Source organism: Pistacia vera, unplaced genomic scaffold (genome assembly GCF_008641045.1).
Source record: "Pistacia vera cultivar Batoury unplaced genomic scaffold, PisVer_v2 Contig212, whole genome shotgun sequence".
NCBI classification, from domain to species: Eukaryota; Viridiplantae; Streptophyta; class Magnoliopsida; order Sapindales; family Anacardiaceae; genus Pistacia; species Pistacia vera.
This window is the reverse complement of record NW_022196016.1, coordinates 1,366,352-1,389,341: the sequence shown is the minus strand read 5'-3', so window position 1 is coordinate 1,389,341 and position 22,990 is coordinate 1,366,352. Positions and strand designations below refer to the sequence as shown.

General features: G+C 40.8%; 1 protein-coding gene and 1 pseudogene across 1 annotated transcript; both read left to right on the top strand.

Annotated features, from left to right (window-relative positions):
• Window positions 1-5,305: 5,305 nt before the first annotated feature.
• LOC116129427 lies at window positions 5,306-6,102 on the top strand. The gene has a single exon (XM_031415165.1). It carries the CDS (start codon window positions 5,391-5,393, stop codon window positions 5,928-5,930), a length of 540 nt encoding a protein of 179 aa, XP_031271025.1. The 5' UTR covers window positions 5,306-5,390; the 3' UTR covers window positions 5,931-6,102.
• A 1,765-nt stretch (window positions 6,103-7,867) lies between these two features.
• On the top strand, window positions 7,868-22,503 carry LOC116129527 (annotated as a pseudogene).
• Window positions 22,504-22,990: the final 487 nt, after the last annotated feature.

Here is a 22,990-nt window from a genome sequence, read left to right as displayed (position 1 = left end):
GCACCAGCGTTCTTGAGGCCGAAGGGCATAACTTTGTAGCAGTACAGTCCCCGATCCGTAATAAAAGATGTACGCTCTTCGTTTGGCTCGTACATCAGAATTTGATTATACCCCGAGTATGCGTTCATAAAACTTAACAGCTCGTGCCTTGAGGTGGCATCCACGAGCTGGTCAATTTTTGGCAGGGTGAAACTATCTTTCGGACACGCCTTGTTGAGGTCGGTGAAATCTACGTAGGTTCGCCATTTGTCATTAGGCTTCTTTATTAAAACTGGGTTGGCAACCCAGGTCGGATATAGTGCTTCTCGGATGGACCCATTTCAGAGGAGGTTATCCACCTCAAGCTTCAAGGCAGCATATCGCTCTGGGTCCATCGCTCTCCTCTTTTGGCGAAGTGGCTTGGCTTCACTGTCGATGTTTAATGCATGACAAATAACATTCGGGCTGATCCCAACCATATCTGCATGCGACCATGCGAACACATTGATGTTTTCCCTGAGGAAGTTGGTCAGGTCGGTAGCGAGCTGGGGATTGAGATTTTTACCAATCCTTAGCACCTTGCTTGGTTTAGTCTGGTCGACCAGTACTTCAGTCAGGTCCTCAACTGGCCCACTGGAAGGGTAGTCTTGAATGCGAGGATCTATATTATCCTCGGTTAGGCCAGGCTGTGGCTCTATCCGGCTGATCACCATTGTCTGGTTGTGATCGCCGCGCGAGATGCCTTTGCCTTTGCACGCTATCTGAACTGCTTTCACATAGCAGTCTTGAGCTGCGCACTGAGATTGGCTAACTTCTCCAATTCCCATTGGGGTGGGGAACTTCATTTTCAAATGGTATACTAAAGTGACCGCCTTGAAGTGTCTTAGCAAAGGCCGCCTTAGAATTCCATTAAAGGCGAATGGGCAATCCACTACCAAGAACTCGATTACTCTGGTCACTTCGTCGAAGTCACCCAACGTGACTGGGAGTGAGATCGTGCCCTTGCCATATAGAGGGAACGAGGCAGGCTTCAGGTCTGCCTCGTCCAAATTCACTCTTTCGAAAGTTGAAGCGAATAGAATGTTCATAGCACTTCCGTTATCCACTAACATTCTCTGGACATTATGGCGCCCTATGAGGGGCGTTATCACAAGGGCATCTTCATGAGGATGATACAGCCGAGCCACATCTTTTTCGAAGAAGGAAATTTCTTCCTCCTGGCGAACCTTCTATGGTTGCTGTGCCACGCTCATCGCTCGGATGTGTTCGTGATGTGCCTCGCGAGCATACCTCTCTTGGGCACCTCGCGAGTTTCCCGCGAAGTGCGGTCCCCTGAAAATTAAATTGAGAGTGCACACTCATTTCTGATCACGGCGCTTCTTACTTGACTCCCCCTGATTTTTCTCTTCTGAGGGAGCAGAGTCATCAATATACTCCTTGAAATGTCCCTGCTTGATAAGGTTTTCGATCGCCTGCTTGAGAGCTCGACATTCATCAGTATGGTGCCCATTGTCTCGATGATAGCGATAATATTTTTTATTATTTTTGGCTGTCGCTGGAGTTTTCATGGGCTCGGGCTCTCCGAGCAAGCTGACCTCCTCGGATTTATTGAGAATAGCCGATACAGATGCGTTCAGTGGAGTATATTAGTTTCTGTCGCGATCGCGACGAGGGACTAGAGCATGGGACTTTTTGGGCTCGTAACGAGGTTTCTTCCCTCTTCGCTGATTGTCTGCGTCCTCCCTGCGATCAGCTCTTTTACTATCCTGCCGACCAGGTGCACTGCCCGAAGCGCCGTGGTTGCAACGGCGGAGTGCCGCCATTGAATTTTCTATTCGGAGGTACTTCTTTACGAGATTGTAGAATCCAGTGAGGGAAACATCGTCCTCAGCCTGTAATTCTTTCCACAGGTCGGTCTGTGGACGGACTCCGGCTATGATGAGAGTCCAAACAGACTCTTCAGGAGTATGAGCCACCTTGTTGAGTTCCCTGTGGAAACGGTCAATGTAGGACTGGAGAGATTCATCCCTTTCTTGTCTTATATTGCTTAAGTAGCTCAAAGGCATCGAGAACTTCCTATTTGCTTGAAAATGCCTTAGGAACGTCGCGCTCATCTGAGGCCATGAACTGATCAATCTCGCTGGGAGCGACCTGAACCACCGTTTGGCATGGGAGGTCAAAGTCATTGCCAAACAACGACATTTTGCTAGATCTGAGACCTGGTGAAGTTCCATCAGGTCGTTAAATTCATACAAATGATCCTAAGGATCAGAGTTCCCATCAAACGCCCGCATGTCGGGCATCCTAAATCCTGGTGGGAGAGGAGCGGCTAACACTTCGGTAGAGAAAAGGGACGCGGATGCGACCTGCCCCTACTCGTTTTGCTGAGCTCGCAGTCTGTCTAGAGCTCGCTACAGCTCCTCAATTTGCGACAATGGAGCCGCTTGGGGATTGCTTCGCCCATGCGAGTTCGACCCTCGCGATTGCGGTTGAGAAAAGTCCAGAGGTCGGGTTCCTCTTCACCTCGGTCGTTGGTTCTGGCCACTCTTGACACACGTCGGCTAGAGGCGTGTGATGAAGATGAAAGGTGCGGGGTATTTTCACGACCTTCGCGGTGGTAAGAACCACCCCGTGAAGTGTAGGACCCTCTCGCATGGTGACGATCAGGATCGTTTTGCTGGCGGTGATAGGAATCGCCCCATCCAGCATTTTTGTGGGTGTGCTCTTGCGACGTGGCATGGGATAGCTCAGGCTGCATCCTTTCATCGAGTCTCAACGAGATTGGTATTCTGCTCGGGACGCGGTCGGTATTTGCTGGCCCTTTGGAGCACGTGGGCTTGCTTTTTGCCACTTGTTTACCTTTTCGTCTACGCGCTGTAGTGCTCGCAGTACAGGCTATTTCCCTTTGCCGCTCTTTCGCGCGACCTGCAGGCGTTTTTGGCGGTTGCACCGCCGCACCTGAATTGGATGGCATGCCTTGGTCCAAACGGTCCAGTCTTCGGTTGACCATCTGGAGAATATTGTCAAACCTCTTCAAGTAGCTTCTAATAACGGGGTCAAGCTGTGAACTTGACGGGATATCTCCTGGAGCATTTTGCGGGTCCGAAGGTTTTTTGGAAGAAGCGTCCCCCTGAACTTGGGGGAGCCCCTCAGCGCCCTGGTTGGTTTGCTCAGGTTCTGGTTGGCGGGCCATTTGTTGATGTAGGACCGTTAGGTTGGAGATTCTCCTGATGAAGGATGAACACTAAACCAGCCCTCCTTCTAGCGCCAAACTGTTGATGCGTGATTTTGACACCAACGAAACGCACGTGTGAAATGTTGAGTTGGCCTCAAAAGACACACGTGAATGGTTTGGAAAATGATACTAAATGCAGTGAGAGAGGAGTTTTAAAGTGGTTCGGATGCTAAGGAAGCAAATCCTACGTCCACTGATGTTTTTATTAATGATAAGGGTCAGGTCGCTTTAGACGACTGACTTTACACTGATGATACAAGGTATCAAAGACTGTCTTTTCTAGAGAGAGAGAGAGTTTTTTCAAGAGTAAAATGTGCGAATCCCCTTAATGAGAGAGGAGCTCTCATTTTATAGTGGAATGCCTTGAGGTAATGATCGTTGAATCTGCAAGTCGGTGGGATGATTCGTGCAAATCCTTCTTTTAGAGCAATTCACGTGATTTGCTGCAGGGATTGGACACGCAGGACTATCACAACTCCTTGCTGGCCTGATTTGCACCCATTACTCTGACGGAAGCAAGCTGTGGGGTGCAACCATGATCACACGATGCAGTTGCGCCAGAGTGCTAGAAGACTCTTTCCGAGGCCTGACCTTTCGTACTTAACTGGGTGCCACGTCAGCCCTATGTTCCCAGGCATAACAACATCAATTGTGAACCATTAAACTGCAACATTTTAATGATGTCAAATATAATGTTAACGGACAAAAATGCATAGATCTAATTATTCACAATTTTTTCCTCATAATATAGATTGTGGTAAATATTCGTATATGTATTTGTTTGTCTGATTCATGTTATTTTGTGAAAGCATGGTGTTCTTTTTCCCTTTGTGGGCTTTAGTACAGAATTAAAACTTTGTTGATATTACAGCTCTCAGAGTGGTTGGAGGCAAAGAAGCGGCTTGACTTTTGTTGAGAGAGATTATGCTCTCGTGTTGAACTAATTGCAAAGGCACTGGCAAAGCATCCAGAAGGCAGAAGATCCCAAATAAAGAGATTTACATTTCTACAGAGACTTAAAATCAAATCAAGCAAACTATTTATTAGTTTAAGAGTATAATCACGTCACCTGATAGTGATCTACACATATAGGAAGTTTCATGTCTCCTTCCTTACATTAATTATTTTACTTATACTGCACTGTCCAAAGATAAAATCCTAATCAAGTTTTCTAATTGTTGTTTATAATATTCTTTATACAGTATTTACACAAACTCATCAAAGAGTTGATAAGATAAAACCAAATAAAATTAAATGGTAGTGGTAGTGGTAAAGCCCCCTGATAATGCATGGGTGGAGTGATACTGATGGAGAGAGGCCACTCCTCAGTTTGAAACAAACATTTGTCTCCTCACCCCTTTCCTTTAATTACAATCCTGCTCAACTTATTACATTATATATATATATATAAGATAATGTTTTTTTTATTTTTTTTGATGACTAGAGATGTTCGGGTCAGTTTGAGCGTACCTCAATTAATTCAGAACTTTGAAATTGACGATTAAGTAAGCCTTTTGGTGGCCACCCCTTTTGGGGCATGTGGAGTACTCACACTTAAAGAGCTCATGAAACTTTTTTTTTGCTCTTTTTACCGTTAAGTCACCCATTGATGATTATAAAAGACAAGTTTTCTTCATAATTAAGGTTGTTTGAACTATATATTCAAATATGAACCTGAGAAATTTCAAAGGCACAATTTCTTTATCTTTTAGAAGAAGGAAATCTTGATTTATTAAACAGAGAAAAAGTTGATTACTGCTACTTTCCAAATTTTTGTTGATGGTATATATTTTCACAAGAAAGAATAATCAAAAGTAGACAAACAGAGAGAAGTAAGTTTTCATGATTGGCTACAAAGTGTGGAAAAAATTATGGACCACATCAACCTTAACTTAACTCTTACTTAACTTCCGTGGACCCAAACGCCCATTTCATATTCAATTTTGACAACAGAACCGGGCCATTACAGCCCATAAACAATATTTCATGTAGATTAGATACTTTTCTTCACTAAAAGATACATCTCCAGTCACAATTTATTTACAAGTTTACACTAAGCGAGGTCAGAATCAAACATCTCTGTCACCTTTCTCTTTGTAGCGTGGAACTTGATCTTTCCACATATTCCTTCTCATTAACAAACTATTCCCATCCATCTTCTCAATCTTTAATTCTCATGCCACTCTCAACACCTTTCAACCCTTTAATGGCAAGAAAAAAGTCCAGAGCTTCCACCACAGATGAATTATCGATAATAAAAGCAGCTGCATGGGCGTGGTACCAACACGGGTCCGGCTCAGAGGGGAAACCTATGGGCGAATTCGACATCACGAGAACGAGACAACTGCGAAAACCTTCACGTTACAAACTGGAAGCCATGAAAATCACAGAGCAAGAAGATCATAGTAACACACAACCCTCCTCTAAGAGTTCGAGTCCAGTCCATGATAATAAATCTCTTCTTGATCCTTACGAGATTGAAAGCATTTCCAAACGGCTGGATCAATTTATTGAAAACTCTAGTGGCAACAAGTTTTATGATGATAGGAAGAAAGTTTCAAGGGATGGTGATCATGACAGTGGTGGGAATGTTAGGAAGAAAAAGTCTAACAAATTGGGAGGGTTTTGGCAGCCAGTTTTGTGTGGGAGAAAGGAAGATATTGCGGCAGTAGACACAAGGTTTGTGGAGGGAAACGGCCGCCGGAAAAGGGTGTAGCGGTGGTTAAGTTGACAAGTTGCAGGCCACGAGTAACCCATGCCTAATGAATAATTTTGTGAGTTGGGTTTCTGGTATGGCATATTAAATTGGATCTACTGTACATGTGCAACTGTATTTCTGGAAACTAAGTGCTTCAATTAATTTACAGCGAGTTGATATATCTTCTATCATGCATGTACATTCTGATCGAATTTATAGTTTACAATTAGATTTGTTGATTAATTAATAAATCAATTTTTATCAAAGATTTGTTGTCTTTAATTATATTTACTTTGAGAAGCTGATAGTAGAAACCTTGTAAATGAAGTAGTAAAAAGCAAAAACAGAAAAGTTAGGGCATACATTAAGAAAGACTTGTAATATTTAAAAGAGTTTTAAAAAGAGATTGCATTTGAAATCATATATTCATTTTTATTAAAATATTCCTTACAATCCAAAGTTGTCTTTTGGCTTTAATCTTCTAAAACACTAATTTGAAATTCAAAGAAGGCATACACTATCAAAAAATTGCCGGAAAATACAATTTCTGCCTGAAGCAGGCTTTCTCCAGCGCGAAGTTTTCGCTAGCATATTGTCTATAATTGTACATAACTGAACCAATTATATATATATATATATATTTCATTACTATAATTGTACGATCCACGAACCTTAATCGGCTTACACATTTTTGACATCTGCAAGGGTACAAATTAAGTAAGCCAAAAATTTCATATGGTTATCGAATTTATGGCAATTAGGTGGTACAATGTTTTCCAGCAGCAGCAGCACGTGGTTGATGTCTTATGTATTGTCTCTTGTTTGATAGGAACTTTGTGCGGGTAAAAGGAATCATCAATCCATATCACTGAATTTTGGTGGGAACCAACTCAAGATAGCCGATGGTGCCCACCACTTTATGTGGTTGCATGAAAGGGCAAACCAATGAGTATTTCTACTGAATTAACTTTAGTTCGATCTTTGTATTTGGCCAAGAAGCGAAAAAGATAAAAAGGGTAACATCAATATATTTTTCACATGACTATTATCAGATATATTGGAGGATTCTTAAACGTACGTATCCAATGTTTCTCAATTGCATTCTTCAACAACGTAAACTTGAACTGCAGCCTAAACATATCAATTAGTTTTGTGCTCTCATCGTAACTATCGAGAGTTAAGTTAAGATTACTTATGATAAACTACTTTGATCATTCGTTGGCTGATACTGTGCTGTTAAAAGGGTTCTAAAAAATCAAAACATGTCTATTGTCAGGGTATAAGTACTGTGTTTTAATAATTGTTGAGGACGAGAAGTTCCGGCTATTTATTGTGACAGTACTGTTACCATCTTCTTAAATTTGGATGGACAGTTACACCGCAAACTTTTCTTAAATTAAATTTTCATTTGAATTTGAATTTGAGAAACGCATGGTTGTTGACCTAGGGGTATTACAACTTAGATTATGAATTTAAGTTTAATTCTGCCGATTCCACCAACCTTGATCTATATCGTTTTCTCTTTACTAGCTAGCTTGCCCTTATTTATTTGAACTTCTGGTTGTACCCTTCGAACTTGATGATTTACAAGGTTTTCCTTGTAACTAATCACGGTTTAATTATGTTTTCTACTCTGTAATGTTAAAAGCACTTTTCTTGGAACAAATAACCTCACCCCAAAATATAATCCCTAATGTTTTTGGAAACAATTAAGAAAATCTGATTGAAAATGAAGAAAAGGCGTAATTCATTTTACCCCTTATGTTTTCCGAAATTACAACAAGCACATGCTGGTATGAAATATTACCTTAAACCCCCCATCCAATCCATCCTCGTATTTGACATTCATCTGTAATTTCCTAAAAACTCCGGTGGCTTCAAGGCGAAATTACTCCAACCAAAAAGTGCCATATGATCGTCTCCAGTGCCAACCCATCTGCTTGAACACTCAATCCATGGCCACACTCAAAATCCCAAGAACCCTTTTCTGTCACACTTCAAGGAACTACTCTTCTTGGTACTCACCTCCCTCTCCTTATCATGACGACCCTCTTCTCACAACAATTTCTGAAGCAATCAAAACTCCAGCGACAACAACTGACACTTCTTCACTTAAAAATATCCTCCCTTCTCTCATTCCCTCTCATCTCATCAAACATTATCAACCACAACCCTCACTTTCTTTCCCCCAACTCTCTCTTTTCCTTCTTCAACTTCCTCTCTTCACAGCCTCAGTTTCGCCTCACGCTACAATCCTATTGTGCAATGATTCATTTTCTTATTGCCCATAAAATGCTCTCTTAAGCCCAACGTCTTCTTCATTTGGTGGTTTCTAAGCAAGGGAAGGGCTCAAGTTCTAAACTTTTTGCTTTGGTTTTGGAAACTAGAGGTACCCATTTGTCGAGAAAATTTAGCTGCCCGGTCCCCCCAAGTATGTATTTAAGAAAATGGCCTTGAAACTGTTCATCAAATATTTTATAATTTAGAGAAGATGAAGTGGCATAGTTAGGATTAATTAAACACGTAAAATGGGTTAAAATGAAAAGATTAAAACATATGTGGGCCGAATCAGAAATAATGAAAGTTTTCAAAATTTGAAATTTCGCAAAACAAGCCCCACTAACTATTCATCTCGCTTAATCGAAATTCATCAGTTGAAAACGCGATTTCTTGAACGAAAGGGAGACGCGATTTTTTCCGATCCAACACCAATTGATTTGCACCCTAAATCAATTTCTTGAACCCTAAACCGAATACAGTCGCGATTTTCGGCGATATAGTCGATTTTCGATCGATTTGTTGAACCCTAAAATCGATTTCCTTAACGTAAACGAAAACTGTGCCATTTCGGGGATACAGTCCAGATTTCGCATCGAAACTGCAAACTTTGAAACCAAATTCAATCCAAAACCATGAGGGACACTGACAATGAGGAGGGAAGCCCAACGCCACTTCGAATCCTAGATTCCAGTGGCACAAGCAGTTCAATGGCTGCTCCGGTGGATCATCTGACCATTGAAGGTGGTCACACGAGGAGACGCCGGCGGCACAAGAACAAAGGGAAGAACCAGCAAAGGGGTCTGCAAGCGAGGAGCAGGCGAGAATTCAGGCCAGAAGGAGGATTCCGGAGAGAATGCAGGCCAGGAGGTGGATTCCGGCGATAATTCAGGCCAGGAGGAGTGCCGGAGGATCCAGGCGATGAGGAGAGGCCGGCGAAGATAGGGTACGTAGTTTGGGAATGTTGCTGTAATTTCGCTTAAGCGATCATTTGTATCGCTTAAGCGATATTTTGTTTTACTTGTGATCGCAGCAATGATCGCTTAAGTGAAAAAATGATCGTTAAGGATCTGAGATCTGGGCAGATGATTCTGCCCAGACCAAAGATCGCTTAAGAGATCATGAGTGTTTACTCTTGTCGCTTAAGCGATCTTAGGTCTGGGCAGAATCACAGATTAAGAGATTCTCAGTTAACTTTTGGTCGCTTAAGCGATTTAAAATCGCTTAAGCGATCTTGCATGGACAGTAAAGATCTCTTAAGCGATCCGAGATCACTTAAGCGACTACAGTGGTTTTGGTTTATTTTTGTGATGACATTTATTTATATCGATTGTGCAGATTGTGCAGACCGTAAACTGTAGAGAGTACGGTTGGAGCCTATAAGTGAGAAGGTACCACTTCCCTGCAAGGGTGACGGGGTGGTCGAGCTGGGAGGTTTTTGACAGAATAAGGGCCATTTTAGCTAGAATGAGGCACGGTGGAAAGAGATTTTGGTGACACTTGTTTCGGTCAGTTTAAGAATCGGAAAAAAGTGGAAAAAGTCATTTTGGGGGCAGGGAGTGCATTACATGTTGATGCACTCAGTAAAATGCAACAAAAAAGAAATGTGGTTGTGTGGAGGGAAAGCACTACGGTTTGGATGATGGAGTATGCGTTGGTGATGGGCTTAGGATGTGGAAAGTGCCAACTAAGGCGGAGGCAGACGCAGTAAGGAAGAGTGCGGGAGCCATAAACTTTTGTAAAAAGGTTTTGAAAGGGGCAAAGTCTATTACAGGAAAGTTTTAGAGAAGAGGCTATCTACAGTTCGGTTTAGTGATGCAGAGAAGATAAAAGTGTGCTTGATATTGTTTTACATTCTTCTTATTGGCTGGTGACAACAAAAGCTATTGAGAAAGATTGGTTGCTGTTTGTAAGTGACTTGGAGTTCTTTAATTCTTATCCGTGGGGACGGATATCATTTGAGCGAACCATCAAGAGCCTGAAAAAATCAGACATGGCCTTAAAGCATGCCGAATGGGGCGGGAAGGCTAAACCAAGCACGTATAATTTGTTTGGCTTCCTATGGGCAATGCAGATAAATATTAATAGCTCATGTTATATTTTTATAATATGTGTGTTTGAATAATGACAGGACTGTTTTTTTACAATGTAGGCTTGGATGTACGAGGCCATCCCTGTCTTCGCTAAGGCGGGGGGGAGGAGCAACAATGTGAATGTGCAACAGCAATTTCCTAGGATGTTGCGGTGGCATGTCGAGAGCTGTAACCATTGGGATTATGGCCAATTAGAGATTGAGATTCAAGCAGCGGGGTAAGATTGAAGGATTAAGCTTTTGATATGCAGTTGCTTTTTTATTTTGCTTCAATCTGATTGATTTTTATTTTATTGAGGGAGTGTCCGTCCCTTTTTGACCCTATTGGGATGAAGCGGAAGAGGACTATGTACATCTTTCAGAGCAATGGAGGATGAAAGGGATGAACAGATAGACCGCCTGATGCGGGACCTAAAAGGGGTCACGCATGTGATGGCAGTTGCAGGGCCATTGCTTGACAATGTCGTTGATGCTGGGATAATGAAGCTTAGGGGCCGAGGATGAGGAGGAGAAGAGGGAGGAAGAGGTTCGTATGCCTCAGCAAACCGGTACAACAAGTACCGCTTTGCCGAGACATCGGCGTAGGGAGATGAGGTTGTTGACCTCATAAACGGGCGTTTGAGAGTTTTACAACAGCCGTTTATGCAAAGCTTGAGAAGATGGAAGAAACAATGAAAAGGGTGGAAAAGAAAGTGGATAAGGTGGGAGGAAGTAGGTACAATGGAGGGCGAAGTTGGTACAATGGAGGAGGAAGTTGGTGGAGAATTAAAGGAGTTGAAGTGCAAACTGGCTTGAAAAGAGAGAGCGAAAGAGCAAGTTTGTGAAATCGCCTTATGGTAGTGACACAGGTAAAGAAGAAGAAAATGAAGAAATAAATGGAGGAACAACCAGAAATGGAGGAGGTTGAGGAGGTTGGTGGTGGAGTGTGGGGCGGGTGATAAGGAGGAGGGGGAGTTGGGAGGCGAAGGAAGCGGGGATGTAAAAATGGAGGAAGGGGGAGGAAGTGGGGAAGGGAAATTGGACTCAAATGTCGATTTGTATAGGCCAATAGAGGAAGAAAAAAACTCTTATGCCTATTACAATGGATCGGGAATTGATGGCCATATAAAGTGTAAGACAGGGGATTATCCCGGGAATGGTTTCAGAAGTTGTTGACGATGGGGACGTCGCTTGAGGACTCGGTGAGTTATTTTCACTTAATTTTCCTTATTTTTGCCTGTGTTTTCCATACTTATCTTGTTGTTTTATGATGTAGCACATCGATAGATATTGGCACTGATAAGGCTAAGACAGACTAGTGATGGTGATCTGTTGTATCCGACTGTGCTATCTCCGATGTGATGTTGGGCAAACGCTTGTTTCGGCATATCGGTTCTTAATTAAAAATGCCGTTGCTAGTAGTGTAGCAAAAGGACCGAAGCGAAAACGATTGGCCGTACCACAGTCAGATTGCATCGATGATTTCCGGTTGATGATAGGATTATGCAGTACGTAAGGGGGGATCGGCCAAATATGGCCACGGTTGGGCCTTTGTTAAAAGAGTGTACTGCATCATCCTCGTAAACAGATGCACTGGATAGCAGTCGTTGCGCATCTAGAGGAGGGTGTCTGAAGATCCTTGACTGCAACCCAACCATTTGTCGAGACAAGCAGTTGGAGGTCGAGTTGGAGCCACTGCCAGGTTGTTCCGCGGCTGTTGCATGACAGCGGGATGTTTGGGTAGTTGGGTGATCAGGTACTAACCGGAAAGTGGCGAATTCAGCGCTCTACCTACCCAATAAATGAGTCAAGGTAAATTTTGTTAAAACAACTTACATAATACAATTGTTCTATAAGTTTATTTAATGCTAATGTCTTCTTCCTATTGTAGCGCTGAATGTGGGGCATATGCCCTGAAATTTTCAGTTCGACATGACCAACAGCCGATGGACAGCTTGAATGACGAAAAACATGAGAGACTGTCGGGAGCGCTGGGCTGTCGACTGCTTCCATGGGCAGATGGATCCGTTTGATGTGACCATAACCCAATCAAAGGGTATGAAAGTTGGACGCTGAATGTGTAGTTATGTGATGTTGATGTTCATACTTGGGTTTTTGAGTTGAGTTTATGTGATACCTGTTATAATTATCAATAAGGGTGTATATACATGTTCATTTTCAATGGTGTTTGATTGTGTACTTTGTGTCAGAAGCTTATTTAATTTGTTCTCATTGGCTTGGCTATTTTCTAATCATGCCTTTCTCATATTATGGTGTTTACACTGCAGGTCACTAAGATGGAATGGTCAATCTCCACAGAAAGTCAACGAGGCACCATATTAGCCGCCTTGTAGATATCATCTTGAATATGTTGGATGCTAGTGCAGAGCCAGAAAGCATTGGGAAGAATGATGTCGTGGGCATCTTTTCAAGATGGACTGCCCTGATACCATTCACTGTGGATTCTAAACTCTTTGGCATCAAAAACTAAATTAAAGGCAGTGTATAGGAAATTGTAAAAATTTACTATGTATGGTGTGATCATTGTAAAGAATTGGGAGATATTGGGATATATTTTTGTTGTCCATATAAGATAATTCATTAGCAGTTTCAATTTACTATGTATGGTTTGTCCATATAAGATCATGGTCTTTTAGTAATAATCGCTTAAGCGATACGAAAGGTTGCTTAAGCGATCATAGTCTGGGCAGATGTCATTCTGCCTCGGAAAAGATCGCTTAAGCGATCATAAATCGTTAAGCGATCATGTGTCTTTTAGTAATAATCGCTTAAGCGATACAAAAGGTCGCTTAAGCGATCATAGCCTGGGCAGATGTCATTCTGCCTCGGAAAAGATCGCTTAACGATCATAAATCGCTTAAGCGATCATGTGTCTTTTAGTAATATCGCTTAAGCGATACAAAAGGTCGCTTAAGCGATCAAGCCGGGCAGATGTCATCTGCCTCGGAAAAGATCGCTTAAGGGTTTACGATTCGTTCGAGCACCTGTTCCGTTATTACATTTATATCAAAAATATAGTTCCTTTACACGTCAGTATGAAACCTATAGGGTTACGATTCGTTCAGAAGCACCTGTTCCGTTTTATTACATTATTCAAACATATAGTTCCTTTACACGTCAGTATGAAACCTATAAGGGTTTAGATCGTTCAGAGACACTGTTCCGTTATTACATTTATATCAAACATATAGTTCCTTTACACGTCAGTATGAACTATAGGGTTTACGATTCGTTCAGAGCACTTGTTCTGTATTACATTTATATCAAACATATAGTTCCTTTACACGTCAGTATGAACCTATAAGGGTTTACGATTTGTTCAGAGTACCTGTTCCGTTATTACATTTATATCAAACATATAGTTCCTTTACACGTCAGTATGAAACCTAAAAGGGTTTACGATTCGTTCAGAGCACATATTCGTTATTACATTTATATCAAACGTAGTATTCCTTTACACGTCAGTATAAAACCTATAGGGTTTACGATTCGTTCGGAGCACCTGTTCCGTTATTACATTTATATCAAACATATAGTTCCTTTACATGTCAGTATGAAACCTATAGGGTTTACGATTCGTTCAGAGCACCTGTTCATTATTACATTATATCAAACATATAGTTCCTTTAACGTCAGTATGAAACCTATAGGGTTTAGATTCGTTCAAACCAACTATTACTTATTACATTTAATAAAACATATAGGGTTTACGATTCGTCAGTATATTTTTATATTTGTTTGCTTAATTATTTAGGAAATATTAGTATATTTTTAATTAATTTTCGACCATTAAGTGAATTAATTTCATTAATACCAAGAAAAAGTTCAAAAATTAACAAAAAACACCCCACCCACCCAACTTCCCAGATTCTGGCTACCGCCGACAGCAACGAACGACCGGAAATGGCCGGTAATGGCCAGTTGTGACCTTTTCCGGCCATATCCACCGTCGATGTGGCCGGAAAAGGCCACATCTTCCGTCAGGACTTTCAATGAAATGTCCGACTTTGACGGTCAACGACGGCAAATGGGCCATCGGTGACCGACAACGACGGCCATATATTGGCTATCATAGACGGCAAGCTCTGGATTTTTCGTCGTCTATGGCCGTTCTGGCAGATCGTGGGGCTTTTTCCGGCCACATCCGTGGTCGATCTGGCAGGAAAAGGCCATATAGAGGCCTATCGGCCAGATTCGATCACTGTGCATCGAAATGCCCTTTCCCGGTCAGATTCCGGCTCGGTGGCAAGAATGTCACGTGGTAGGTGGGGGTGTATCTGTTAAATTTTAAAACCATTTGCAGAAGAATCGGTTTAAGTACAATGGATCGCTAAGCGATCATCTGCCCAGGTCCATGATCGCTTAAGCGATCAGTGATATCGCTTAAGCGAATATTGCCTTTTCCATGGTCGATTAAGCGATCGTGGATCGCTTAAGCGATCATGCACCTGGGCAGAATCAATCAGTCCACGTGCACGATCGCTTAAGCGATCCATTTATGCTTAAGCGATCCTTCTGCGAAAACACTTTGTCGCTTAAGCGATACACTTAGTCGCGTAAGCAATCGTGGGCAATATATACATTTGCATCTTTTCTCCTGAATTTTGACAAATAAAATTACCACACGTATAATTCCATACTTTTTCCTCAATTTGACAGCCTAATTCCAAACTAAAATCACAACAAAATATTTAGACCATGTAATAAGAATACACAATATAAAGGATAATTTATAAAGGAACATAAAAATTAAAACATCAATAATTTCATCCTCTTCGAATCGACCCTAATTACTTCTGGCAACTGCTTCTCTTGTGACCAGGTTGCTTGCAAATTGAGCCACTTATTCATCTTTCGGGGAACCTCAAAGGCTGATGGATATTGCTTAACCCTTTTTCTCCCCTTTGGTGTCTTCTTCAATGGCGGCTGGAGGATAATGTCAGCCACCTCTGGCGACACTACCATGCTCTTCTGGAGGCACCGTAATTACGTTTTTGATATGCTAGCATGTAGTGATCTGTCATATAGAAAGGGGAGCAAAGTTCCATGTAAATTCTTGAACCAAAATCCGGCTTCCGTTGGTGTTTCAGTGTGCTAGTGCATGAGGACAAGGTAAATGTTGAATGTCAAGCACTTTACAGCTGAAGTTTTTGTAACAAGGTTAACTAGGGCATCCGCCATAGCCGTGCACAGTAAACCTTGAACATTAAGGGAAGGCAAACAGTGCATTTGACAGTTCCATATGTTCTCGCAATATTTTTTCAGCTGACAGAACAAGGGTTGTAGTAAAATTATCTGACTCCATACGACGCTCATGGAACCACCGCGACAGTGTCCTTTGGATTGCATCAAAAAGTGTAACTATTGGAAACTCTCTTTCTTTAACAACTTCGAATTTATGGACTAGCTATGTTCGTGGTCATGACATCAAACCTTCTTCCAGGAAAGTAAGCTCTACTCCATCTCTCGAAAACAACATCATGCTCAAGATACTTAGCAACTCTAACATCCTTGATTCGGATTTGCTGGAAGTGCTCCTCGAACTCATCAACCGATAAGCTTTTGCTGCCATGTAGTATGTCTGAAGGAGGCCAGCACACTTAAACTTTTGTTTTATGTTCTCACCAAGGTGCTCATACAGAATTGTGATGTGCTTGACGGTAAATAGTGCAATCCCTCTATAGAGTTGTGCCTTCGGATATTATGCACAACTCGTCGTCAGGCACTATCGTACGTAACTGCTGAAAAACCATCACAACTCGTCATTCTCAGAGTCAACCACACACCATGCAACAGGATATGTGTGATTCTCGCTGTCCTGTGCAGTGGCCACCAACAATGTACCTCCATACTTTCCGTCAGAAAGCACATCAACAGCCAACACCTTTCTCATGTTTACAAACCCTATAGCAGCACCATAAGCAACAAAAAAATATTTAAACATCATATTCCTGTCCACTTCAAAGCCGTCTTGCTACCTTGGTTTGTCAACTCAAGCATATAACGGTCGCTTCTAATACTGCATACCCGTGCTCGGCGTGCCCCTCACAAAATCTTGTGCATGTTGTCTACCTTTCCAGCATTTCCAGTAACTAACAGCACATCCCAACTCTGTGCGCACAAGTCTCGAATGTCTTTAGGAGATGACCTTTCCCTTCGACGAACGACTTTGACAAATTGTCAATAACATCAGCGGACGCTTGTCGATGCTCACCGAATATGTCCCAAACCACATGTGTGCTCACGGGTATATGTGCTAAGAATAACTTTTCCGACTCCGCCAACCTTCTACAATAAACCCGCCACTTGCACTTTCGGTCATGACATGCAACCGTACAGCAATGAATTGACTTTTGGTGATGAACTCAAAATTACCTTTCACAGCAACAAGTTTTAGCTTCCTCACACTTCCTCTTTGTTGTCAAATAAATACCCTATGGCAAGTCCGATCCATCCGTAAAGACATGAGCTGATCCACTACTACCTCCAATTGCCCCCTTTGAACCTGCATAAACGAATAGTGTTCTCTTCCACAATCTACGCCTTCTGCAAATCTGTATTTAAAGGAATCTCTCATCTGTGGGGAACATCTACGGGGTCCTCTCCTCAACATTTTATTCTGCTCCCCATCAACAACCTCTTCTATAGTGTCCTCCTCACCACCAATTCACCGTCTACTCTTGATTTTTCAGCTAACAAATCAATGGCCTCGTAGTTCAAATTACAACCAGGCAAATCTTCCGCCTAAATCCTCGTTATCCCCTTCCTTGGAACCAACTTCCAACGGTTTTTCTACATAAGAAACCCTTAAAATCAGCTCGAACCACTATCGGCCATATCATCATAATAAGTTCACACTTTCATCCGACTTTAATACAGCAGGAGGTACCTTATAATTTTCAGGAGCTCTGCTTAAAACATACTTCACAACTATATCACTACGCGAGCAACTCAAATTACTTTTAATTATTTCATCAATCAACTCATCAAAACTAACCTCTGTGCTCACAGCAATTGGTATAACTTCTTTGCTCTTCCCAATCCACTTCCACCTACTTTTTCCTCCACCCACTCACCAAAATATTCAACACCCAAAATAACTTTTCCTATGTATAATAAAGCCAACTACCTGTAATGCAAGAAAAACAATATCTTAAATGCTGTACTAAGGGTTCAAATAGTTTAAAAAGAATCTGCACATTGCATATTTGGTATGATGTATCGCTTGAACGATCATGGTTATTTATACTGGATCGCTTAAGCGATAACTTGATCGCTTAAGCGATTCAGTATAAATAACCGTGATGCTTAAGCAATCTTATGCCACATACCTGATCGCTTAAGCGATCTATCTGCTGCATTACCAGACCTACCGGATCGCTTAAGCGATACACCAGATGCTTAAGCGATCCATCGTGCCCAGAACACATTTTCAGTCATCTCCACCTACAATCGATCCATCATACCCAGAAAAATACCCAGAACAAATTTTCAACAAATTTCACTCCTTTCAACCTACATTACATCAAACACAACCCAACAACCTAAACAACTAAATCAAAATCATAACCCAAACCCATCCATTATAATATTTGTAAATCTAAAATAAAATGGAAAAAGGAGATACATACTTAGGCGAAGTCAGGAGGAGGAGGAGAGGGATCTTTGCCGGAGAAGATGTTAATGGTGGAGGAAGAAGAAAGTGTTAATGGCGGAGGAAAAGAAGATATAGAGGAATGAGGAAGAAGAAGATGTACAGAAGGAGGAGAAGAAGAAGAAGATGCAGAGAGGAAAAGAAGATGTTGACGAAGCCAAGAAGAAGGAAGAAGATGCAGTAGAGATGCGTTAATGGCGGGAGGAAGAAGAAGGTTTTTGGGTTTATTTGCAACAATTTCGGGTTTGTGGAAATATAGATAATTTTGGAAAGATTACATTAATCCTAATTAAGCACTAATTACCCAATCAATAATATGGCTATTAGTTAACATTTAAAACTTGATAGCCTTTAATTAAATGTAAACTTCAAATGTCTTTTTAATAAACTCCCCCCCCCCCCCCCCCCCATTGTCTGATTTTTTTTGTTTTGATGCATGATGTTGTTTATACGGATTTAGGGTTTGTAAATGATGCGTTCAGTTTTTAGGTTCGTTAGAAAGCATAATTGTCGTATTCCTGTTAATGGGTGTAGCTGTTTGCTTGATAGAAAGATGAAAACGAGCTTGTCTATGGGACTTGGGGGTTTTATTTGGAGATTTTGGATATGGGTATAAGCCAAGTGTGTACATTTTCATGTTTGGTGCATGATTGTGTAAAGAAGGTAAGTTAAGGTGCTTATGGTTTTTGATGAGATTAAAAGAGGGGTTTGCGTCGACGGTTGTAAGTTCAATACTATAAGTAATGGGTATTGTAAAGCTAATATTTAGAGGGGATTTAGGTTGAAGAGTGTCATGGTGGAGAGGGAATGCAGCCAGATGTTTACATTATAGCGTTTTGATCAATGCATTTCTAAAGAAGTAGGTTTAGATGTAAAACACCCAATATTCTAATTATATATATATATATTCCCTTGGTTTTGTTTACAAGGAGGGACTTTTTGTCAAATTTTAAAGTTGGTTGGGGATGAAACGAAGAAATGGAAACTGTTGGGTTCAGGGAGGGCACAAAATCTGGAGGTTTTTGTTGATAGAGATTAGATAGAGAATTTGGGGGCTGTGTAAAAAAAAATATTTTGTTTTATATAAATTTGGGCTGCTCCCCAAAGAGAAGAAGAAAGTTGAGAGAAGAAAACCGAGAGAAGAAAGAGAGAAAGAAGAGAGAGGAGAGAGAGGGAGAAAAGAAGAAATAAGGAAGAGAGAACGTTCGGCCGAGAGGAGGAAGGAAGAGAGAGAGAGAAAAGGGAAAGAAAAAGAAAAGAGGGAGAGAAAGTGAGGTGAAGAGAAGGATATGCTTGAGGCAACTGGGCATTTCGGGTTGAGCTGAATTTTTTTGTGAGTGGATCTAAATTGTTTTCTTGAAAAACTTATATACCTTTGCATGTCGAGATATGATTATTGTTTATGGGCTTTGCTAAATTTCTATCATGATGTGTTTTGTGACATATTGTTTTATGTGGGTTCGGCTGGTGTTTTAGGAGTGTGTTGGTTGCAAATATTTTGCTGTTATATGGAGGTGCTGGCTTATACTGCTGCATGTTTTTTTTGAATTCTGGAAGTTATGTTAGGGAGTGAAAAATTGTTTAACTTACCTTTGCATGTCACAACTGGACAAGTTTTTTGTGAAATATTTACTAGATGATTCAGGGAATGAATTTTCATGTTGAGTGTCATGCAAATGCATTTATATAAATCTCATGATAATAAAGCTTTTTGACAATAGTAATTTTGAGTTGGAAAAAGACTTGTAGAGAAAAGGTTTGGTTTTGGTCTTTTTTTTTAGTGGACTGCTCGGGTTTGGAATGGATGGGTATTGAAGAGTGAAGGAGTTTGCATTAAATTGTTAGAAATGGGCCAAGTCCGTAGTAAGTGTTGGTTGTCTTGTCAAATTGTGGGACATGGTCTTCATGAATTTCTTTATACTTTTCCTTGGGTTACTTATTTTAAATCACTTCTTCATCTTTGATGTTTTTGATGTGTTATTGTAGAAATGTCTTAATATTGGTTATTGACCAGATTAAAAAGGAATTATTGTTCACATGTGGTGTCGGATTAATGCGTGGTGATATGATGTTGTGGTAAATTTGAGTCTGGGTTAAAATGTCAGTTCTGAAACATGTTTAAAAAATTGCAGTTTCACCCTTGTATGTGATTTTTGAACATTATGTCATATATGCATGATTTATAAGCACTTATATAATATGCTCCTGACTTATATGTTACTTGAGATTATGAATGAGATATTTGTGGTGCTACAACCACCCTACGAAGTACCCATCCCCCAGTTTCAGGCTCTGCCCATGCGATGCAGGATTCACTGGGTATTGAGATATTCGGTCTTCAGGCTCTGCGCATGCGTATTGAGATATTTAGTGCTTTGTCTGGGCGTTGAGTTTGTCCGTCAGGTATTGAGATGGTTTTCTTCAGGCTCTGTCCACGCAATGATAGATCTTGCCGGGTATTAAGATGTTTTTCCCAGCTCTGCCTGTGTGTGAGATGCCCACCAGGTATCGAGATTTTTCCCCAGGGTACTAGTTGTGGTGAGAACCTTTAGTATCAATTTACTGTTTCGGAACAGGATATCGGTTTAAAGTTTTCAGATACCAACCTACAGTTTTCAGTATCAATTAATAGTTTCAGTTTTCAGTATTTGATGGTTAGTTTGCATTAGTTATATGAAACATTCAATGTTTGTAGCATTATTTATAGAAAACATTGTCTTTAGAAGCATAAGCATTTACAGCTATTCTTTAAGTTCTCGTAAAAGAGTTTTCAGCATTTCGTGATGAGCTAGGATTCAGAAATTGTTGTCAGTTTAATTGATCAGATTACAATACTTAGAACAATTAGAAATGAGTTATGCATGTATACATGAATGATTGGCTGCCACCATATCATGTTCATAGAATCATGTTGTTTTCAGTAATTCATAAGAACCATTGCATGCCATAACTTTTGTTTGACGAATGTTTTGCAAACTTCCCCTTTCCCCCACTCAATGAGTATTTCAGCTCACCCCTTTTCAAAAAATGTTTTCCTCCCCCCAGGTTTACAGGGAGATCGTGCCAAGCAGTGAGTCACCGTTCAAGGTTGTGCCACGCGTCGACGTCTTCTCATGTGTGTATTATGGCTTATATTCCAAAAATGGACTTCTGTTTTCTATAATAGTCTTATGTTTTTGCTATAATTACACAAGACTTGATATTTTGTTTCTAGATTTTTCGTGGATTATGCATTTATGTTTTCCAAACTTCCTAAATATGTTTATGTACCTATTCATACTTGTATTTCTAATTACATTTTCGTACGGATTATTTATGCATAGTATATTCTGAAAAACACGATTTCAGGTTTCACAGTTTTCCCACACGACACATCTTGGTCATCCAAGTCTTGTGGGAGCGCTCGGATCCTATGGGATGAGGAAGGTCGGGATGGGTCGTGTCATTAGATGATGCGAAATTGCTTTTTGATGAGATGTGTGGAAGAGGACTGGTCCCAAATGATGTTACTATACTATCTTGATTGATGGGCATTGTAAGAATGGGAGGGTTGACTTGGCCATGGATATTTATCGGCAAATTTTGAGGAGAGGTTTGAAGCCTGATTTGATAATGTATAATACGCTCATCAATGGCCTTTCCAAGAATGGGAATTTAAAGGGAGCAAGGTAAGTAATTGATAAGATGTATGCAAGGGGTTTTAAGCCTGACAAAGTTACATATGCAACGCTCATAGTTGGTTTCTGCAAGGAGGGTGATTTAGAATCAGCCTTTGGTGTTAGGAAAGAAATGATTGAAAGAGGGATCAAGCTTGACAATGTAGCCTTCGCAGCTCTTATATCAGGACTTTGTCGAGACGGGAATGTAACAGAGGCTGAAAGAGCATTGAGGGAGATGCTCAAGAAGGATTGAAACGGGATGATGCTACATATACTATGGTCATTGATGGATTTTGCAAACTGGGGAATGCTAAGATGGGTTTTAAGTTGCTGAAAGAGATGCAGTGTGATGGGCATGTACCAAGTGTGGTAACCTATAATGTGCTAATGAATGGGCTCTGCAAACAGGGGCAGCTTAAAAATGCTAATATGCTCTTGGATGCTATGCTTAATCTAGGGGTGGTTCCAGATGACATTACATATAACATTCTATTAGAGGGTCATTGCAAGCATGGAAACTCAGAAGATTTTGATAAACTACGAAGTGAGAAGGGGCTTGTATTGGATTATGCTTCTTATACCTCACTTGTCAATAAAACATTGAAAGATCGGCAGAATAGATGATTGTATTGTGTCTTAAACCAGTTGTCGGTTGTGCCATTGGGAAAAAAATTTGAAAAAAATGTTGTACTAACCGGTTTTCTGTTCTGAGTTTGCAGGAACAGAAAGAGAGGATGTTAATCCGAGTATCTGTTTTGAATTTGTAGAGACTGAAGGGAAGAGGCTAGACAAGCTTTGGAGTTGTGGAAGCTGTGTTAGAACAGAATGAAGGCTTTGATATCATGTCAGAGTTTGAAGAAGAAGAGAAGGCAAGAGAATCAGGAAGATACTGCCAGGTGATTGCCAACAAAGAGAAAGAGTTTCAGAAGTATTTTCTGTGTATTTGTATTGAGTATTACACTTTGTACATAACCCTATTTATACAAAAAAAATGTAAATATAAGTAAGGAAATACAATTATGTGATTGAATGTGATAAGAAGGATTCTTAGAAGTGATTTGTGTAATTGAAGATTGGATGAGATTGAGCCTTGATTCCAGCATTTCATCATGGCTTGATTCTAGCATTCCATATTTCATCACAATTAGATAGTGATACTGGAGATATGAGCTTAAACCACAAAAAAATTCGTCACCTAAAACCGTGAATTCATCGCTAAATCTGTCTTGGCAAATCCATTTTCTTGTAGTGATTTGCGAATGAAGATCTACCCTGTTAATATCAAGATTTCAAACAATACTTTGAACTCAACTCACAACTTATGCACCAGAATTTTCAAGATCAATTTTCCAAGTAACGAGACTGTTGGAAGGCCATCAGTTGTCACCATTTTCAC

Bases quoted from the DNA above. Each gene is read 5' to 3' on its own strand.
- LOC116129427 (XM_031415165.1), top strand. From the start codon at position 5,391: ATGCCACTCTCAACACCTTTCAACCCTTTAATGGCAAGAAAAAAGTCC.